The sequence below is a fragment of the Nelumbo lutea genome, chromosome 3 (genome assembly GCF_056320005.1).
Source record: "Nelumbo lutea isolate HS-2025 chromosome 3, American lotus-T2T, whole genome shotgun sequence".
NCBI lineage: Eukaryota > Viridiplantae > Streptophyta > Magnoliopsida > Proteales > Nelumbonaceae > Nelumbo > Nelumbo lutea.
In genome coordinates this window covers 115,952,094-115,971,194 of record NC_142686.1, presented here as the reverse complement: position 1 = coordinate 115,971,194, position 19,101 = coordinate 115,952,094, and the positions used below count along the sequence as shown (strand labels likewise).

General features: G+C 38.8%; 2 protein-coding genes across 3 annotated transcripts; both read left to right on the top strand.

Moving 5' to 3' along the window:
• The first annotated feature begins 790 nt into the window (after positions 1-790).
• LOC148867872 (squamosa promoter-binding-like protein 1) lies at positions 791-10,176 on the top strand. The gene is made up of 10 exons (XM_088976145.1): positions 791-2,098; positions 2,397-2,578; positions 5,257-5,897; positions 6,590-6,664; positions 6,753-6,860; positions 6,966-7,083; positions 7,254-7,395; positions 7,814-7,964; positions 8,376-9,014; positions 9,584-10,176. Exons 1-10 carry the CDS (start codon positions 1,479-1,481, stop codon positions 10,034-10,036), a joined length of 3,129 nt encoding a protein of 1,042 aa, XP_088832271.1. The 5' UTR covers positions 791-1,478; the 3' UTR covers positions 10,037-10,176.
• A 188-nt stretch (positions 10,177-10,364) lies between these two features.
• PPR2 (Tetratricopeptide repeat (TPR)-like superfamily protein) lies at positions 10,365-17,669 on the top strand. Of its 2 annotated transcripts, none has more exons than XM_088976146.1 (4): positions 10,365-11,433; positions 12,000-13,218; positions 16,216-16,363; positions 17,337-17,669. In XM_088976146.1, the coding sequence occupies exons 1-2, from the start codon at positions 11,017-11,019 to the stop codon at positions 13,104-13,106; spliced, it is 1,524 nt and encodes a 507-aa protein (XP_088832272.1). In that variant the 5' UTR covers positions 10,365-11,016; the 3' UTR covers positions 13,107-13,218; positions 16,216-16,363; positions 17,337-17,669. The 2 variants fall into 2 exon arrangements, with proteins under 2 accessions (XP_088832272.1, XP_088832273.1); XM_088976147.1 differs by having other exon boundaries at positions 10,696-11,433; positions 15,995-16,363.
• The last annotated feature ends 1,432 nt before the right edge of the window (positions 17,670-19,101 follow it).

Genomic DNA, 19,101 nt, shown 5'->3' with positions numbered 1-19,101 from the left:
ACTCATTCGCTATAGAAAGTAGAAAGTTTGAAGCCTTACTCAATGAGAGCGCGTTCGTTGGATCATCATGCCTGACGTGGCGAGTGGTTGGTACTTGGTAGGATTCAGGAGAAATTATCTCTGCTGACATGGCTTTCTCACGTATGCACCTGGAATAAATCAATTTACCAGGTGGACCTCGTTGACCCAAATTTGACTTGTTCACTTTGAACTAAATAAAAGGAAAAAATGAGTGACCCTTTTTTTTTTATCAAAATCTAATAATCTATCACATTCAGTTTTGATCCTTATGACCCTGATAATGATGCTTAACTCAACTGTTGGGATGGTGCCATGGTGGAGACTTCAGCAGCGTATCATTTCTCGTAGTCTGTTCTGTTGGGAAATTCGGATTCCCACCAGAAAAAATGCTTTGTTTTTATTGTTGGGCTTGGGCCAGACGAACACTATTATTGTATTTGTGGGCTTCGGGGGTTCCAACGTCCAACCTCCAGCCTTGTGGGGCGACCCTGGAGACTGCACAGAGCACAGTGCAGTGTGAAGACTACGCATCTGACAGGAGGAAACTAAACTCCCTACACGTAGTTGGGTAATGGGTGGGTGGGGCCCCATGGATACTGCGGCACACCGCACACCCGATACATCATACATCACCATTGGCATTGGTAAAAGGTAAAAACTAAATGTTTGTAAAAGCTAAGGAGTGGGCCACGTGGCAGTAGAATAGTTGGAGAGTAAACACAGGACAGGAGTAGATCGAGATAAAGAGATGGTGGAGACGGTAAATAGTACACACAATATTTTTACTGTGAGAGCGAGAGACACGGAGTGAGTCTAGGATTCCTCTGGATGGCGTCATAAATCGATAAAGTGTGTACTCCCAGGACAATACTCCGTTTATATCGTCCGAACCTTTTACTCTCCACCATTTTTCCCTCTCCGGCTGTCTCCTCTCCGATACCCATCCACTCTCGCCGACGATTTCTGTCAGTTTGTCGAAGCTTCTCAGATCAAAGCTCTCCATTGCCGGGAAGTGTTGCTACTTTCTTTATCTTCACTTGTTATTTATTTAATTTCACTACTTTAATTTTCTCGACTTGTTATTTGTTGTTTATGCTGTTCATGTTCTGAGATTAGGAAGTTCAGTACTGAATATTACTCGTTTTATGGGTGAAGCTTGGGTTTCTTAAGTTGATTCTTGTGGCAATTTTGCGGAGTGAGTTGGTGTTGCGTGAGTATGTGGATCGCTCTTGTTTGGATCCATGGATATGTGGGTGTACTGTTTCTGGATTTTTGGGGGCATAGAGAGGCGGATTAGGACATCTCTAGGGTTTTTGTTTGGGGTTATTGGAACGCCCTGATCATCAAGCGGAATTCTTGTTTGGTTTCTAGTTTTCTTTTTCTCCTTTTCTTTTCATTTGGATTTCCTGAGCTGATTTAGAATTCCTGGAATTCTGAACTAGTGACTACTTTACTTAATGGAAACAAAAATTGGAGGTGATTTTCACCATTTCTATGGTCCAAGTGCATCTGATTTTATGCTGAAGGAGAAGGATTTGTTAGGGGTCGGGAAGAAGAGTTTAGAATGGGATTTGAATGACTGGGGGTGGGATGGGGATCTCTTCATCGCTAACCCCTTGAACTCTGTCCCATCAGACTGCCGGAGCAGGCAGTTATTCCCTGGCAGTTCTGGAATTCCCACAGCTGGTGGTTCATCAAATAGTTCTTCTTCTTGTTCCGATGAGATTAATCCAGGCTCTGATAAAGGGAATAGGGAATTGGAGAAGAAGCGGAGGGTTATTGTAGTCGAAAATGAAGACTTGAACGATGAAGTTGGGTCCCTCACATTGAAGCTTGGCGGCCATGGTTATCCTGTTGTGGAAGGGGATATTTCAAATTGGGATGGCAAGAATGGAAAGAAGACCAAGTTGCTTGGGACTACTTCCAACCGTGCTGTTTGTCAGGTGGTGGGTTGTGGGGCTGATCTTAACAATGCCAAGGATTACCATAGACGGCATAAAGTCTGTGATATGCATTCCAAAGCTAGCAAGGCACTTGTAAGCAATGTAATGCAACGGTTCTGCCAGCAGTGTAGTAGGTAAGTATCTATTTGTTGCTTGCATTGTGATTTTCCTTTGGTAGCCCCTGTTTTGATGAAATAGAACAATCGTGATGACTCCTTCTGTTATATGAGAACCTAATTGTGTTTAATCTTTTAAGAAGACTCGATCAGTACATCATGGTCTAACCATTTGACCCTTATCATATGTTCCTTGTTTTTGCAACTCGGGACTTGATGTTGATTGTTATTGCTTTGAAATCTTTCTATTATATGGTTGTATCTTGAAAAATGTTATTCCTGAAGTTAACTTTGCTATTGTTTCACTTATTGTCAGGTTTCATGTTCTTCAAGAGTTTGATGAAGGGAAGAGAAGTTGTCGGAGACGTCTGGCAGGCCATAATAGGCGGAGGCGGAAAACCCATCCTGATGCTGCTGCTAATGGAAGCTCCCTGAGTGATGATCGGGCTAGTAGTTACCTATTAATAAGTCTACTAAGAATCCTTTCAAATATGCATTGTAAGCATCTTCCTTGCAATAGTCATATGTGCTATTCTCTTTGCTTGTGACACTTGTATATTGACCTTATCTCTGCTAATCTCATCAAGTGTTACTGAGAATTGTCTTTCAATATATCTACCAAAAATTGTGTTTGCTTTTCGGGCTACTGGAGAAGTTTGTAGGGGTAGAGCATTGATATCTGCTTGGAGGAAGCATGGTGGATGAGATATAAGTTCATGATTCCTCTATATTTCCAAGCATGATATTCTCTGTCTATTGGCTCATGTTTTGGCAAATTATATATTGAAGCCATATTGATCAATAGTGGGATCCATTCGATCTTGCCATGCTGTTGATTTCACTTGTCTCTTATCATTCTTGGTATTAAAAAGCAGTATGAGAAAAAAAGAGGAATTTGAATGATAATTAAAGGCTTGAAATTTGGGCCCTCCTTTTTGTAGGCTGTTATTCAGAGGAAATTTCTTTCTGATGATTCTTGTTTGACATGATCAGAAAGGGTATTTCTGCCCTAAATATTTAATACATAAGCTTCTTTTTTAGAGGAAGTCCTGTTAATACCTAGTTTCTATTTTTTATTTTGGGAGCATGTCTGTAGTTACTACAAGTTTAGTAGGACGATACACCAGGAACACTGATTCAACAGCATGTTAGAAAGATGAAGAATTAGGAGGTTCTTTGTTACTTATTTTTTTAGAAAAAGGTAGTGTAATGTATTGTATTATAAACACTATAAACACCCTTGTACAATGAGATCTTGTATATCAATTCACAGGTAAGAAGAACAAAAAAAGTTTATAAACAAAAAAGAATGACTGAACTCTCCACTGAAGATCCTGCAAGCAGAGAGCTAGTCCCTAATCAACCCAAAAGAAGAATGAATTATAGCCTCTACTGAACTCTTTCTGCGGTAAAAATCCAAGCATTTCCGTTAAGCCATGTAGCACAAAAGATTGCCAAAGGGATAACAGCCCAAGCTAATCTACCTCCCTTGCTCATGTTGTGAACATGCCACCCACCCAAAAGACCAGCAACAGAATAAGGATGACACCCTTGCCACTGGATTGCATTTTAATAATGGGTCCACAATCTGTTGGTGAATTTACAGTGAATCTGTGAATGAACAGATGACTAGAAGTCTCCTGTTGCTCTTCACATTGAGGACAAACAATGTTATCCAGGTCCACCCCTTCTCAACATGTAATCCTTGGACCAACATTTTTCCAACCCCGCCAGCTAAGTGAAGAACTATACCTTTGAGGGGGCCTCCATAGATCTGTTTACAAGGAAAATCCCTTAATTTACCTTCTGTGAACTCTATAGAAGGATTTAACTGAGAAGCTATGAGAGCTATGCCACTTCCATAACCTTAATTCCCTCTCCTGAAAATTGCAGCTCTGATTCTGATCAAACGCAACAACTCAGAAATTTTCCCCAACTCCCAATCATTTAAATTTCTCCTTAAGACAGGGACCCTCACTGGATTCATCATCAAGCCTTATCCCAAATATGGGGTTGGCTACATGAATCTTGTTTCGCCAATCCGTTCTGTTTTATGTCATATCTTATATTAGCACTACGATATTATAAGATTCAGCAACTGTTGCATCCTTTTTGCAAGCTATTTGATAAAAATTTGGGAATAAATCCTTAAGACTGGGACCCTCACTGAAAATTGTGTGTCCCATCCATTCTTTTGAATTCTATACTTATCCTCTGTCTTCTTCCAAAGACCACCTTGTTTACTATTGAACCTCCACAACCACCTGCCAATAAGGGAAGATTGAATTGTTTTACCCTCTAATACCCAAACCGCCATATCTAATAGACCTGCAGACCTGATCCCAATTCACCAGATGGGCTCTGGATGGATTCTAAGAATGTCTCTCATGGATTTTTCTAGTCTGTCAACAATCTCCTTTGGAAAGGAGGTTCTTTAGGCATCGCAAACACTGCCTTAGGCATCTTTGTGATGGTTTCCTTGACTCAGTGTTTTGAAAGCACATGGTGCAAAAAAAGTGCAAGGGGCATTTTGCACCCAAGGCGCAGGGCACATGCCTTTTTGAAGCAAGGCACAAAATTAAAAAAAATCAAAATAAATCAAGAAAATGTTAAAATAATACTAATTAAAAAAATGCAAACTTTAATTTTAAACAATGTTTTAAAAATCTTGTTAGTTCAAATTAAAATACATGACCATAACATACATAACATATTCAAAGTGAAAATGCAAACAATAAAATCAAACATAGCATATAAAACATATTCAAGTATGTCAAACTTTCAATTTCTTTATTTCTTTCCTAATTGAACTATTTCAAATAGATAGCATGATGCTAAACATGTTTCATTCCTAATTCTACGTGCTGCCTTTGTACCAAGCTCCTTGTTGCAAGCCCAAACAAGTCCATGTTAGGGTCTTAAATTCGTAATCCCTACAAAAAAAGATTTTATAATTTTAGTTGTATTTTAGAAAATATCTTTTATTAGGAAGAATGAGGTGAACACCATTAGCAAATAGGGGGTTTTTAGAGCTATTCAGATCCTCTTTTGCCATACCACTTTTATCAAGGGTCATATTCTGTGTCAGTGTTATATGTTGACTGTCATCTAGTGATAGCTTTCTCTGGTGATGGCATACTTTCCTGAGTATCAATTCTATTTTCTATGTATTGCAGCAAATAGCTCAGATCAGACAAAGGATCAAGATCTCCTGTCACATCTTTTTAGGAGCCTTGCCAACATTGCTGGCACATTAGATGGAAGGAACATATCTGGGTTATTGCGGGAATCCCAAGATCTTTTGAATGTTGTGACTTCTGTTGGAACATCCTCAGAAAAAGTGCCACCCCTACTCGTAAGTGGCATAGAGTCGACCGTGCCTGTGGGCTCCACTTCTAAGATAAACAGAAATGGTGCTGAAGGTCCTGAGGTCAGGCCTGTTGACCAATTTTTTAGTGCATCTGCAGCTGATCTACCTCAAAAAGGAATGACTACAGCTGATGTTCGGGTTGGAACTCTACAAGCTGGATCTTTGCCAAAATCCACAACCGTGATTCCAATAAAAGACAGCCATCTGGCCAAGGCTGAGGTCACACAGTCTACTGTGGGGAGGATTAAATTAAACAATATTGATCTGAATAACATCTATAATGATTCACAAGATTGCATAGAAGACATGGAAGGGTCACAAGCCCCTGTAGTTGATTTCCCTTCATGGATGCAGCAGGGTTCTCACCAGTCAAGCCCTCCTCAGGCAAGCGGAAATTCAGATTCGGTATCTGGACAGTCACCATCTAGTTCCAGTGGAGATACTCAGGTATGCATTCGTGTTAATTGTATTTTTGTTGACCTTCAAATACATGACAAAGCATAGTCCAGCATTAAATGTGGTGCCAATAAATAATTTTTATGGATTGTTAAAATCCTTCTTATGTTCTAAGGAAGAGTTCAAAAATATTATGAATGAACTCAATCTTCTCATGATTAAAATGGTTTCCGTTTATATTTTATTTCTGTTCGCCTTTTGCCTTATCCATTACTACCAGCACTAGTTCCTTACTGGAAGTTGTAGAAACTGAACATTTTAATTGTTTCCTGATTATATTTCTTGTTGTATTCTTCAACTACTCCTTGATTATCTAATCTTTTGCTTGCATTCACTCTTTAAGGACCACTTAAGCAGCCACTATCCATTGATGAAATTAGGTGGTCTTTTGAAAAATTTGCTTGACATACATGCTCCTACTGTTGAAGAAAAAGAAAAGAATGGCATAACCCTACGCTTCTTTGCTGTCCATCTTGCCTTGAGAAATTTGCAAAGTCAAAATTAATTCACTGTCTCAATCCAATCCTTTGTACTAATACATTTTTCTTATCAGTATGATATTGATACATTAGAGCTCTAAAGAAATGAAATCGTGTTTTTGTTTGGAACTGCTCCTTTGCAGCTAATGTAATGAGTATGCAAAAGTTGTTATATCTTTTAACGTTGACATCTGTTAATTTCAGAGCCGCACAGATCGAATTGTTTTTAAACTTTTTGGCAAAGACCCAAATGATTTCCCTCTTGTTCTACGAGCTCAGGTATTTTTTGGTCCTTGAATTGATTTGAGTGTAACTGTTACAGTTCTCTATCAGAAAGTATCTGATATCAAGCATCTTAAATTTCCAGATCCTTGACTGGCTATCTCACAGTCCTACAGACATGGAGAGCTATATCAGGCCTGGTTGTATCATCCTAACAGTTTATCTCCGTCTGCCAGACTCTACATGGGAAGATGTATGCTAATTATACAAGGCATTAGTGTCACCAATGTATGAAATTCAATCTTGGGCCCTCTTTTTTCAACAGCGCTAATATTCTGATCTTGTTTGCTAAGCGCAGATTTGCTGTGATCTAAGTTTGTGTCTGAGAAGGCTCTTAGATGCATCTGATGACACTTTCTGGACGACTGGATGGGTGTATACTAGGGTGCAGCATCGAATTGCATTTGTCTACAATGGTTTATTTATCTATCTTTATTTATTTATTTATTTGTTACTCTTTCTAATCTTTCTTTTCCCCTCATTTTCCATTTCTCTTCCAATTAAAGTTACAGTAGAATGTAGAAGTTAGCAATAGCCCCTTTTCAAGGAAAAATTAAGGTTCTGATTACGTGTCTTTGCATTTCAGGTCAGATTGTTCTAAACACATCATTACCTCTAAAAAATCGTAGTCATTGTAGAATATCAAGCATTGCACCAATTGCAGTTTCTTCATTTGAGAAGGCTGAGTTTATTGTCAAAGGCTTAAACCTATCTTGGCCCACCACCAGGTAGCAATCACCTTACTTCCTGTAAATGTGTGTGTGTGTGTGTTTCTTTCTTACCCTCTTTTTTCACTAGAGAGCTTGGTTTAATGGTAACATGTTGGACCGGCAAGCATGAGAATGTGTGCTAGAGCCTGAGAGTAGTCACTTTGTGCAATAATAAAAAAAAAAGAAAAAAAAGGGCCAATGGTTAGGTTTGTATGCAATCCACCCTCCCAAGACCCCAGATAGCTGGTACCAACATTGGGTAATAGCCATACCCTATTTCCTCACTAAAACTGGGTATCTGTCCTACAAGAATTGTTACTTCCTCATGCATTAGAAGGGAGAAATCTGGAGGTTCACACTTAAACAAATATTGGCCATGATTTTATATGAAAAAAAAAAATAAACACCAGTTTTTTCCTTATTATATGCTTTGTAGGTTGCTCTGTGCAGTAGATGGGAAATATTTGGTCCAGGAAGCTACTCATGATTTGGTGGAGGCCACTGAAACCTCCAAGGAGTATGATGAAATCCAGTGCCTCAGATTTCATTGCTCTCTCCCTGATGTAATTGGGAGAGGATTCATTGAGGTTTGCATCTCCTTATGCTTCTCATAAACATCCTATTATCTTGTTCTCTTTGCTGATGTGTTTGGAGTCTGTTTGGTTCTGTATTACTATGTTCTGTGGAACCATTCACACTTCATCATGTAAGGGATTTACCAGATTTACCAAAATGATGTCCCATGTAGGACTTCTCCCATGTCAAGATTGAACTAGTAAAACAACTATAACTTCTATAATCATCTAGCCCTCTATCTCTCACATTCTTGCTTGCATGCACTTGAGATTCTCCATGTGTAGCTATGTCATTCATAAATCACTGAAAATGAAAAGATGAATTGTTTTGGACTATTCTTGATTCGCTTTCAGACACATATATGCATGCACAAACATTTACTTGCTCTGTATACTGAATTTTTAGTTATTGGAATCTTCCAGGTTGAAGACCATGGTCTCAGCAGCAGTTTTTTCCCATTCATAGTAGCAGAGCAGGATGTGTGTTCTGAGATCCGCATGCTTGAGGGTGTAATAGAGGCAGCTGAATGTGAAAATGGTGTCCAGGGAGGAGGTGGAAAAATTGAAGCTAAGAATCAAGCTCTGGACTTCATACATGAAATGGGATGGCTCCTACACAGAACACATGTGAGGTCTAGATTGGGTCATATGGATCCTAACTTGGATGCATTTTCTTTCAGACGGTTCAGGTGGATCATGGAGTTCTCCATTGATCATGGTTGGTGTGCTGTAGTCAAGAAACTCTTGGACATTGTTTTCAAAGGAAATGTGGATGTAGATGAGCATCCCTCTGTTGAGTTTGCATTGTCAGAGCTGGGCATTTTACACAGAGCTGTTCGGAGAAACTGTAGGCCATTGGTGGAACTCTTGTTGAGATATAAACCAGAGAAAGTTTTGGATGAGGCAGGATCTGAACACAACCAACAGGGTGGCAGAGCTAATGATGGCTTCTTATTTAGACCTGATGCTATTGGCCCTGCTGGTTTGACACCTCTTCATGCTGCAGCCAGTAGAGATGGCAACGAGAATGTGTTGGATGCATTAACTGATGATCCTGGAATGGTATTGCCTTCTTCCTCTATCATATTATATCAGGATGTCTTAGATCTAATCCTATTATTGAAGAGTGGAAGGCGTAGCAGTTTCATATTTTCTTAATAGCACTGTTATCACAGGATATCATTATATCTTTTGACAAAAATCATGACCTTTTCTATGGTTTTCACCTGTTCATCTATAATACGAGCCTTGGTTCCATGCAAGGCCAAAATTTTAAATTATTTTAAACAGCATCATATCATGTAAGGTTAATACTTACAAATCGTTTAAATATTGTAATCTTTAAATTCAACCAATGAGTTAACAATGTCAAAACCTAAATGCATTTTCATCTTTTTAGTTTTTATCCTTTTGTCTTGTGCACATGCCCTTACACCAGTCTATGTACTAATGTACTGTCTGAAAATAAAAGTCCATGTGCTAATGTGGATTATGTAAAATAACTTGTTGGATGAGTTGTGTAAAGGATTGGATCACAGCACCCTTTACAAGCTGAGAATGTCAAAAGAAAAAAAAAAGTAATATTGTTTCTTTTACCTGCCAAGGCTCTGATGTTGGTCTTCGTTGTTCAGGTGGGAGTTGAAGCATGGAAGAGTGCTCGTGATAGCACAGGTTTTACACCTGAGGATTATGCCCGCCTCAGAGGTCACCACTCTTACATTCATCTGGTCCATAAGAAAGTAAAGAAACCGGAAGCTGGGCATGTGGTCCTTGACATTCCTGGCATTATCTCAGAATGCACCAACAATCAGAAGCAAATAGATGGATTGGAGTTGGCCAAAGAGACCCGCTTTCACATCGACAAGACAAAATTGGGAATGATTCGTCGACATTGCAAGATCTGTGATCAACAACTAACATATGGTTCCACCAGCAGATCGCTGGTGTACAAGCCGGCGATGTTGTCAATGGTGGCCATTGCAGCAGTATGCGTCTGTGTGGCCCTGCTCTTCAAAAGTTCACCGGAGGTTTTGTGCGTTTTCCCACCATTCAGGTGGGAATTGTTGGATTACGGACCAATGTGAGTCTGACACGATCCACCGAATAGGTATTCTGTTGTAGTTTCTATAGGCTGTAAATTGATGAGCTTTCTCTGATAGTACTCTGGAGAAACATACTCTGTATATTTATTTATGTTATTCCATTCAACAAGAAATTCCATTAATGCTTTGTCAGAGTGAAAGATACGAGAAGGTGGCAGGGAAGTGTTTCTACTATAATTAATTAAAACCGCCCCTGCTACTTAAATAATCAATATATAAACGTTCCTGACTTCTTTCTCAAGTTATATTTGTCAGTGCTGTGGTCACAGTTCATTCATTCCCGGTTCCCATCACAAAATGTTGCCTCCTTTTAATGATTTTCTTATGCAATTAAATATTGGGTTTCAATTTTCAAGCTGCTGTAAAACGGATACAACGCCACCGTTGAGAACTCGAGGAACGGCAGTTCTCGCTCAACACCACGCAAATTTGGTCATTGTGATAGGGTGATCGGATCACCTCAATTGGTTGGTGTTGAATCAGGGGTGACCTCTACGGAATGTTGCCCATTAGGAATTGGGTGTTGGGCAAGTGAAGTTAGTTTCGAACAACCTAATTTGATTTTCAAGACAAACATTCTTCTATAGACAAGTTGCTTGAGGGTCTGAGTTTATATATGGAGATTTGAATGCTAAGGTCTTGTTCTACTGCTTCAACTTCAAATTCAATGGGTTTCAGACAAAGTTGCTTCTCGTTTGATTACAGCCTGTGAAATTGTCCAACAGGCAGAGTGATGCATAGAAGGGCAAATTTGGAAATTTGGTTTATGTATATTCATGCCCGACCGAACTACAGTCTACAGACAACAGGGGAGGTTTTTGTTACGATCAAAACATGGTGTTCGGTGTTTGGTAATTGTTAGAAAACTTGGGAGATTTTTATTTCATCTTCCCTCGATAAACTCTCGCCCCATCCGGTTTCTGTCTGCCTCGCGCTACTGAGTTCACACTTCACAGCGAGCAATGGCGTCGTTGTCTCTCTCATTTTCTTCGTCTCTCCGCCTAACTTCCTTTCAGCACGAAGCGACGCAGGGCATGAAGAACAAAGCCATAGCTGAACCGGACCTTTCTAGGGTTTTTCGCTGTGCATTCGCTTCTCCTGTGAGAAAAGGGAGCGCCTCAAAATCATCATCCTCTTCTTCTTCGCCCGTCCGTACGCCAGGTTTCAAACATACCCCTCCGGTTAAAAAGCGCCATTGGAAGGAAGGGGAGTTTCCTGGTATATCGGACGCATCGTTGCCGAGCTCGTCCAATAGAACGCCCCTAAAGAATGTAAAGAAGAAGATGGACAATAAGAACAAAGGCAAGGCTTGGGCAAACACCGTCACTGAAGCTCTGGCCGATCGAATTCAGAAGAAGCAATGGGAAGATGCCCTGCAGGTTTTAATTCTCATTTTCCTGCTTTTTCCTTAAACCCCCTGTCTGATTATAAATATACAATTCTACATTATTCGATGAATTATTAATGTCTTTGCAAATAGTTTTTCCTTTCGTGGATCGGTTTTTTATATAAATGAAGAACCTCCTCTTTTTTCTTCTCCAAAATGTAATTTGTTAATCTAAATTTCAGCAGTTTTTGTTTAAAAATTGGCAACTAATATAATCATGTTCCTGATTATTACTTGTCTACCACTATACAATAAAGTTATGGAGGCTCAGCAATATTAATCACGATTTGTGGGAAGGTCTTGATTAATCTTCGTCACCAAGGATTCTTCTACTGCGCTTTTCCATATTAGTATTTATATTTATTCCCATGTTGTTGCTGCTTTTTTCCCTGTCATTTTAATTTTACTTAATACTCATTTAAATTTTCTTAGACAATTATGATCATTATCCTCAGTCATTGTACCCGAATTTGGTACAATCTTTTGTTGGAATGTTTCCGTTCCTTCACTTAAAGAGGCTTCACGAAGACACGTATCTAATTATTCAGCTCTGAATAGGTCTTCGAGATGCTCAAGGAACAACCTTTCTATCAACCAAAAGAAGGTACATACATGAAAATACTTGTCCTCCTTGGAAAATCTGGTCAACCTCAAAGTGCCCATCAACTCTTTGATGAAATGGTGAAAGAAGGATGTGAACCTACTTCAGAGCTGTACACAGCGTTGCTTGCAGCTTATTGCCGGAATAATCTTCTTGATGAAGCATTCTTAATCCTTACTCAAATGAAGACCCTTCCTCGTTGCCAACCTGATGTTTATACATACAGCACCCTCATAAAAGCTTGTGTTGATGCATCCCAGTTTGATCTAGTTGACTCTCTGTATGAAGACATGGCTGATCGATCAATAACTCCAAACACGGTTACCCAGAACATAGTTTTGAGTGGCTATGGGAAAGCGGGCAAATTTGACCAAATGGAGAAAGTTCTCTTGAAGATGCTTGAGAGCACAACGTGCAAACCTGATGTCTGGACTATGAACACTATTATTAGTTTGTTTGGCAACAAGGGTCAAATTGAGATGATGGAGAGATGGTATGAGAAGTTCCGAAACTTTGGAATAGAACCTGAAACTCGTACTTTCAATATTCTGATTGGTGCATATGGTAAGAAAAGGATGTATGATAAGATGTCTTCAGTGATGGAGTACATGCGCAAGCTGTCATTTCCATGGACAACCTCGACTTACAACAATGTGATTGAAGCCTTTGCGGATGTGGGGGATGCCAAGAACATGGAGTACACATTTGATCAGATGCGTGCAGAGGGCATGAAAGCAGACACAAAAACATTTTGTTGCCTTATTAATGGTTATGCTAATGCAGGCCTCTTCCATAAAGTAGTAAGTAGTGTCCAGTTGGCTGGGAAGTTAGAAATACCTGAGAATACCTCATTCTACAATTCAGTAATCTCTGCCTGCGCAAAGGCTGAGGATTTAATGGAGATGGAGAGAGTTTACAAGCGGATGAAGGATAAACACTGTCCACCAGATTCTTCCACTTTCTCTATCATGGTGGAGGCATACAGAAAGGAAGGTATGACTGACAAGATCTTTGATTTGGAGCAGGAGAAGATGATGATTGCTAATTATTTAAAAGATGAATGATGGAGGATAGAATTGATCTTCTGGTTAAGATTTGACTGAGAGCATGCAATATAATGGCGTGGTATTGATGCCAGGGGCTCTGGCTCCATCCAACAACATTTTGAATAAAAAGGTAATTAATTTGTTGCTTTCAGAAATGAATAACTGCCTGTATCTTTATGGATATTATGTTATGAAACAATTATCAATGCATATAATGTTTTTTTTGTGACCTTATGCATGCAATGTAATTCCCTATGCCCATTATCTTCTAAGGCAAAATGCTCTGGAATTTTGCTGTTGCTGTCATTGGATATTTGAATGTATTGGCATAGGTCATAGATGATGGGCATTTCTCTTCTTGTTTTATTTATTTCTAATTTATTTTTGGATAATTGACAGTAAATAATAGAATTTCATCTAACTTAAAAATCAGGAGACCATATTGTCCAGATTTAGACAGCAAGGAGAGTACAAAACAGCATGCAGCTGAAAAAACATGAAAACATAATATGGATAGATTACAGATTACAAATTATTCCTAGGTCCCAGCATTCCCCATTGCAGACCCTTCCCTGTCACCCTTGATTTTGCAAGATTATCAGCCAAGTAAGTGGCAAACCTAGGGATCCACTTGAATGAGCAGTTCAGGCTTCCTTCCTTCCATCAGTTGTTATTATTAGTTGATCAATTGCTTTTTTCTTGTTATAGTCCACTAGTCCAGACTAGAAAGAAGTATATAACATATTGCTATTGGTTATCTGTCACCAGGTTTCTGTATGCTCCCTTGCCTTCTGGTGGGTGGGCATATTGTTATTGGTGGTGTGTTTGACTTTTCATGAGGTTTACTTATGTTTATGATGCTAGCATGCAAATTTCCTATCTTTTTTTTTTTTGATAATTAACAGAAACTTTCATTAATAGAAACTAAGAGAAAAAGATACAAGAGGAGGTGTAAAATCTCTTAATCCTCCCTAAAGGTACATTTTAATTTACAATATTTCCCAGAATAGATTGACTCTTCCCACCTCTTTTTCTCCTTTAGATACTTCCATAAACTGAAATTGTCCTTCTGTAGCCAACTCTTAGCCAGCTTAGAATCACCTTCCACCATCAGTTTTCTGATATTCAGCTTTTGGGCTCTTTATACTCCTTCCAGAACAGCCAATATTCATTTCATCTCTTAGACAATCCCCCCATCCAATAGAACCAGAATACATGGCAATAATTCGACCTTCTTCATCCTTGAAAACTCCTATACCTGATGAGTCTGGATTTCCTTCATTGCTACTGTCGAAGTTCAGTTTAATGAACCCCAAAGCTGGAGACCAAACTGGGTTAGATGCAGTCTTTATTGGAGCTGACCAAGCCACTTCTTTCCAATTCCTGACAATGTCTCATTCTGAATAGTCTTCAAAAAGCTTCATAGTCTTAGCCCAATGAGCCACCCAAATAGAAATTAATTCAATGATGACATCCTTATTTCTTTCTTTCCCATGGAAGGTCCTTTGATTCCTTTCCTCCCAAACTGTCCAACGGATAGCTGCTCTTACATATCTCCGCAGGATTTTCCCTCTCTTCTTTAACCCCCTAACTGAAGTAGAATGGAATGAACTTTGCCCATTTGGAGGAGAGGTCCACCTACAACCAAAAAGAGAGGAAAACCAACACCAGATCTCTGAAATAAATGGGCAGGATATCAATAGGTGATGACAGGTCTCACCATTCTCCTTACATAGGATGCACCAGTGCGGGGATAAACACCAATTAGGCCTTTTTCTTTGAAGTAAACCACAAGTGTTGCACTTTTCTAAGGTTTCCCAACAAAAAGCACTAATTCTGGGAGGGATTGGTCTACCCTAAACTTCCAAAACTGGGAAGGGGTGTCCAAAAACAGGTGGGGAATGAGCCAACTCTTTGAAAAAGGAAAAGCAAGAGAAAACACCTGAGGGAGAAGGGACCCAAATCCTACTATTCCTCCTAAAGGGATCAATGCCCACCTCATCCAGGATTTTGAGCAGATCAGAAATAAGGTTCAATTCAGAGTCTCTAAGGGCCCTTCTAAAACCCAAGTTCTAATTAACAGCAGAATTAGATATGGTCAGAAAGGTGGAAACTGGCTCGTTTTTAAATCTCGAAAGGGAATACAAGGAGGGGAAAAACTCTTTCAATGGTGTGTTTCCTACCCAAACATGTTCCCAAAATTGCACAAGGTTACTAGAGCAAAAGTCGTACCTGATTAAAGGAAGGAAAGAAGGAAGAATGACATGAATAGATTTCCAAGGAGAAGCTCTTTTAGCCCTAGATGATACTCCCCGTGTCCCAGCTATCTGCCACTTTCCCATGAACATTTAAAACTATTTGAGCCCACAATTTATCCCTTTTCGAAGTCGATCTCCAAATCCATTTCCCCTATAGAGCTTCATTCTTTTTCTGCAAATTACCTAATGCAAGCCCACCATCACTTTTGGTTTTGGTGACTATATCCCACTTGACTCTATGATCTCTTTTCTCCTCCCCTGGTTTCCATAAGAAATCTCTCATTAACTTTTCCAAATTTCCTATTTTCCCACAGAAGATCATTCGCTTCAACTATGTGCATATCCATTTGTTTTTAACTGCATCACGTCAGAGCCATTTTTTCCACCTTCACAGCAGCACTTTATTAATATCTTACAGATCTACCCTGTGGCATTATGAGACAAATCCGGGAATACAGAAGGTGGAAACTTTCGGGCCTCCCTTCTCTCAAATGGTCTGCTCCTTGTGTAGAGATGCTACTGTTGACTGAGTTGCAGCCATATTGAAATCTTGAATATTTTTAGTCCTTAAGTATGAAAGCTATCATCGTTTTAACCAGAAAGGAACAATCAATTTCCTTTCTTCTGAAGTGCGTCCATCTAATGCAGGACCAGCCACTGTCCATTGAAAACGGGTGCTGTTGAAGTTGAATTCTTGAGCTTCCTCAAGCAAGAGGCAACAAAAGAAAATATCAATCAAACTTAAAAAGGAATCGAAACTGAATGTGGCACATTGATTTGTTAGAAATTAAACCAAGTAGAGTTACTTTTCCTTTTTGTGGGGGGGGGAGCTTAATGATTAATGGAAAATTTTGACTGGTAACTTGCAGGAATAAGCAACACAATACTATTTCTTGGCACTGGATCATCTCCTCTCTTTCTCTCTCTCTTCTCTGTGACATTGGTAAGTATGGTTGATGACAAGTCTGTATGGAGCTTCCCTCAACAGTAGCCGTACCATGTTGACCAAATGCAACTGTAAGTGGAATTCATCCTCTCTTTTAATTGATGCTAAGTACAAATGTATGTTTGGTTAGGCAGCGTAACAGGTTAGATGGTTAAGATCAATTCTCAGCTTTATTCCATTCTATTTGTATTTTAAACATAGTGCAGTTGAACGTTAAAAAATGAATGACCCCTTTGACAGAGGACTCCAGTTCTCTCGTGGGATCACATATGCAAACTCTTTTTTGTTATTGGCTCAAAAATTGAAATAGTGCACAAAATGGATGTCTTCAAATGGGGTATCCTGTGAGATTATCTATCTGATCATAAATCTTGATGCAAAATTACTTTCACCATAGATGCTTTTTATTTTATTTTATTTTATTCTTTATGGGTGAAATTCCAAAATCCTGAGGTTCACTGTATCCAGTGAGAGAAACCTACATAAAATTATATATGGAATATCTGGCTATTAAGTTTAATCTGAACTGAGGGTATTTACTTGCATAATTAGGTTATGGATTGAAATCCTCTCTTCAGACTCTTGTCGATGGACTAAAAATTTTAGATGATTGAATCGTTTCTCTTTTCACGGGATTAGAGATTGGAAAAAGGATTTGAGTGATGATCTCTCACAATTTGCAAGAAATTGTTGAATCATCTGAGCTTCACATAGTTGTTGTTAAGAGCAGTGACATGCAAAGTTTATTAATGAATTCTTTTTACTTTTTGGTAAATCGGAAGGGGCTACACAAATTTATTAATTAATTCCATGTACAAAGAGTCCCTACTGTAGAGGTCTGATCCTACCACTTTATATGAGGTCAGGTGGTATCAGCTATGTTTGCACTTTGTGACATTTTGTTATCATGATTATCTTGATTAACATGTCAATTAGGTGGCTTTAAAGATGTGTCTAACATAACAACTGAGTTGTTAGCTTTGTAGCTCATCATGGCTGGTCGGGAATTCTAATGGCTAAATTGTGCTAATCACTCATGTATAGGTGACATCTGGCTGTTGTATCTGAAAGTCTGCTTTATCAAGGCAAAGATTCTTTAACGTGGGCAAGAAGCTAAACTTGCAAGAGTAACTTACCATGGATTTTGATCTGAATGGATCTGACCAATTAGCAATTATGGGGGTGTTCTGTGTTCTCCAATGTGAACTGTTTTTCTTGTGAGATTCAAAAAGAAAGGTCCCTCAGCTGGTTTGAAAATTTCTGACTATGTTTGGTGTGAGTACAACAGATTCGAATTTGGAAGCCCTAAGCACGGTGTTAAAATTTCTGACTATGTTTTGAGCCCACATTGGAAGCCAATTGTATGTCTCTGCAAAATGCGTTAAGACTCAAATGTGATATTTCTAGAGATGCCATGAGGGATGTGGCATGACCATATATGCCACAGCATAACCGAGTGGTGTGTTCTATGTGGCAAGGTTTTAAAAACTGACCTGGAATTGGAATCATTCTGGGTCGATGGTTTGATTGCTTGAGTCAATGGGTCAATGGATAAAAACAGCTAAAAACTGTTGAATGGGTCGATGGTTTAACTGCCTAGGTCAATGGGTCATTCACTAAATACCAAATGGTCCAACCATGTGAGTTAATGGCGGTTCAAAAACATTGCTATGTGGTATTCCCATCTGTGCTATGTATGTTATTTCTTCAAGATGTCATCCTATATTGTGTATATGTTGGCATATCTTTTTGGATGCCACATGGCATGTATCCTTGGATGCCATGTGCATTTTTGAAATAACATGAAATAATTGGTTGGTGAAGATACACCAAGGTTCAAAGTTTTGATAGTCTGATACGCTAAATTGGGTGTATCGGACTTTGTATCAACACTCTTTTATATCCTTGTTTAGTTTTTTTTTTTTTTTCAAAATATGTTCAGGGGGTCGGTTAAAAGCCTGGTTACCCCCTGAAACAGGTCTTACCCCGAAACTCATTATATTTCGCATATCAGTGACCCACTGATACGATATGTATCAGTATCGGCCGATACAGGTCTTACTTCGAAACTCATTATATTTTGTGTATCAGTGACCCACTGATATGATACGTATCAGTATCGGCCAATACTTGACGAAATTTTGAACCTTAGATATTATGCATATAGTTGTCTATTACTCTATTTAGATCATGTTGCAGATTTCTTAGAGGTGTTTTTTTTTTTTTTTGGGCATAGTTGGAGTTTGGGTGCAACATGTGTCATGTATGTTTGACAAAGATATAGTATTTGAATGTTTCATGTTTCATGAAAATTCTAGCAATTATGGTTCAAAGTATTGATACACTAGATACCCAAAATTTAGGTATCAGTGTGTTTTCAGGACGATTTTTTATTTTTTTTCCAGTATGATACTCTACAATCAAATGTATACTGATTTTTTAAATCTTTAAACCCATTATAAAGTCAAATATATAAAAGAACCATTATAAAGTCCTATTATCAATGTTTAATGGCTTTGAAACCAATTTGTATCATATTGATGCATTGGGGTATTTTGAACCTTGCTAGCAAGTAAATTCATCCAATGCATGGGGTTGAATAGAAAGTTGATTAGGTTTAGTTTATAAATTTTGGTGTTGAGATCAATTTTGGTCTGGATCCAGGGTCAATGTTTAGGGCTGGTCTTGGGTTGATCCTGGTTTGACCCTTAACCTGACATAGTCCATCTAATTTATACCCCTGCCTCTGCCTTATTAGAGATTTAAAGAGATATAATAGCAAATAGACATGTCCATGGGCTGGGTAGCC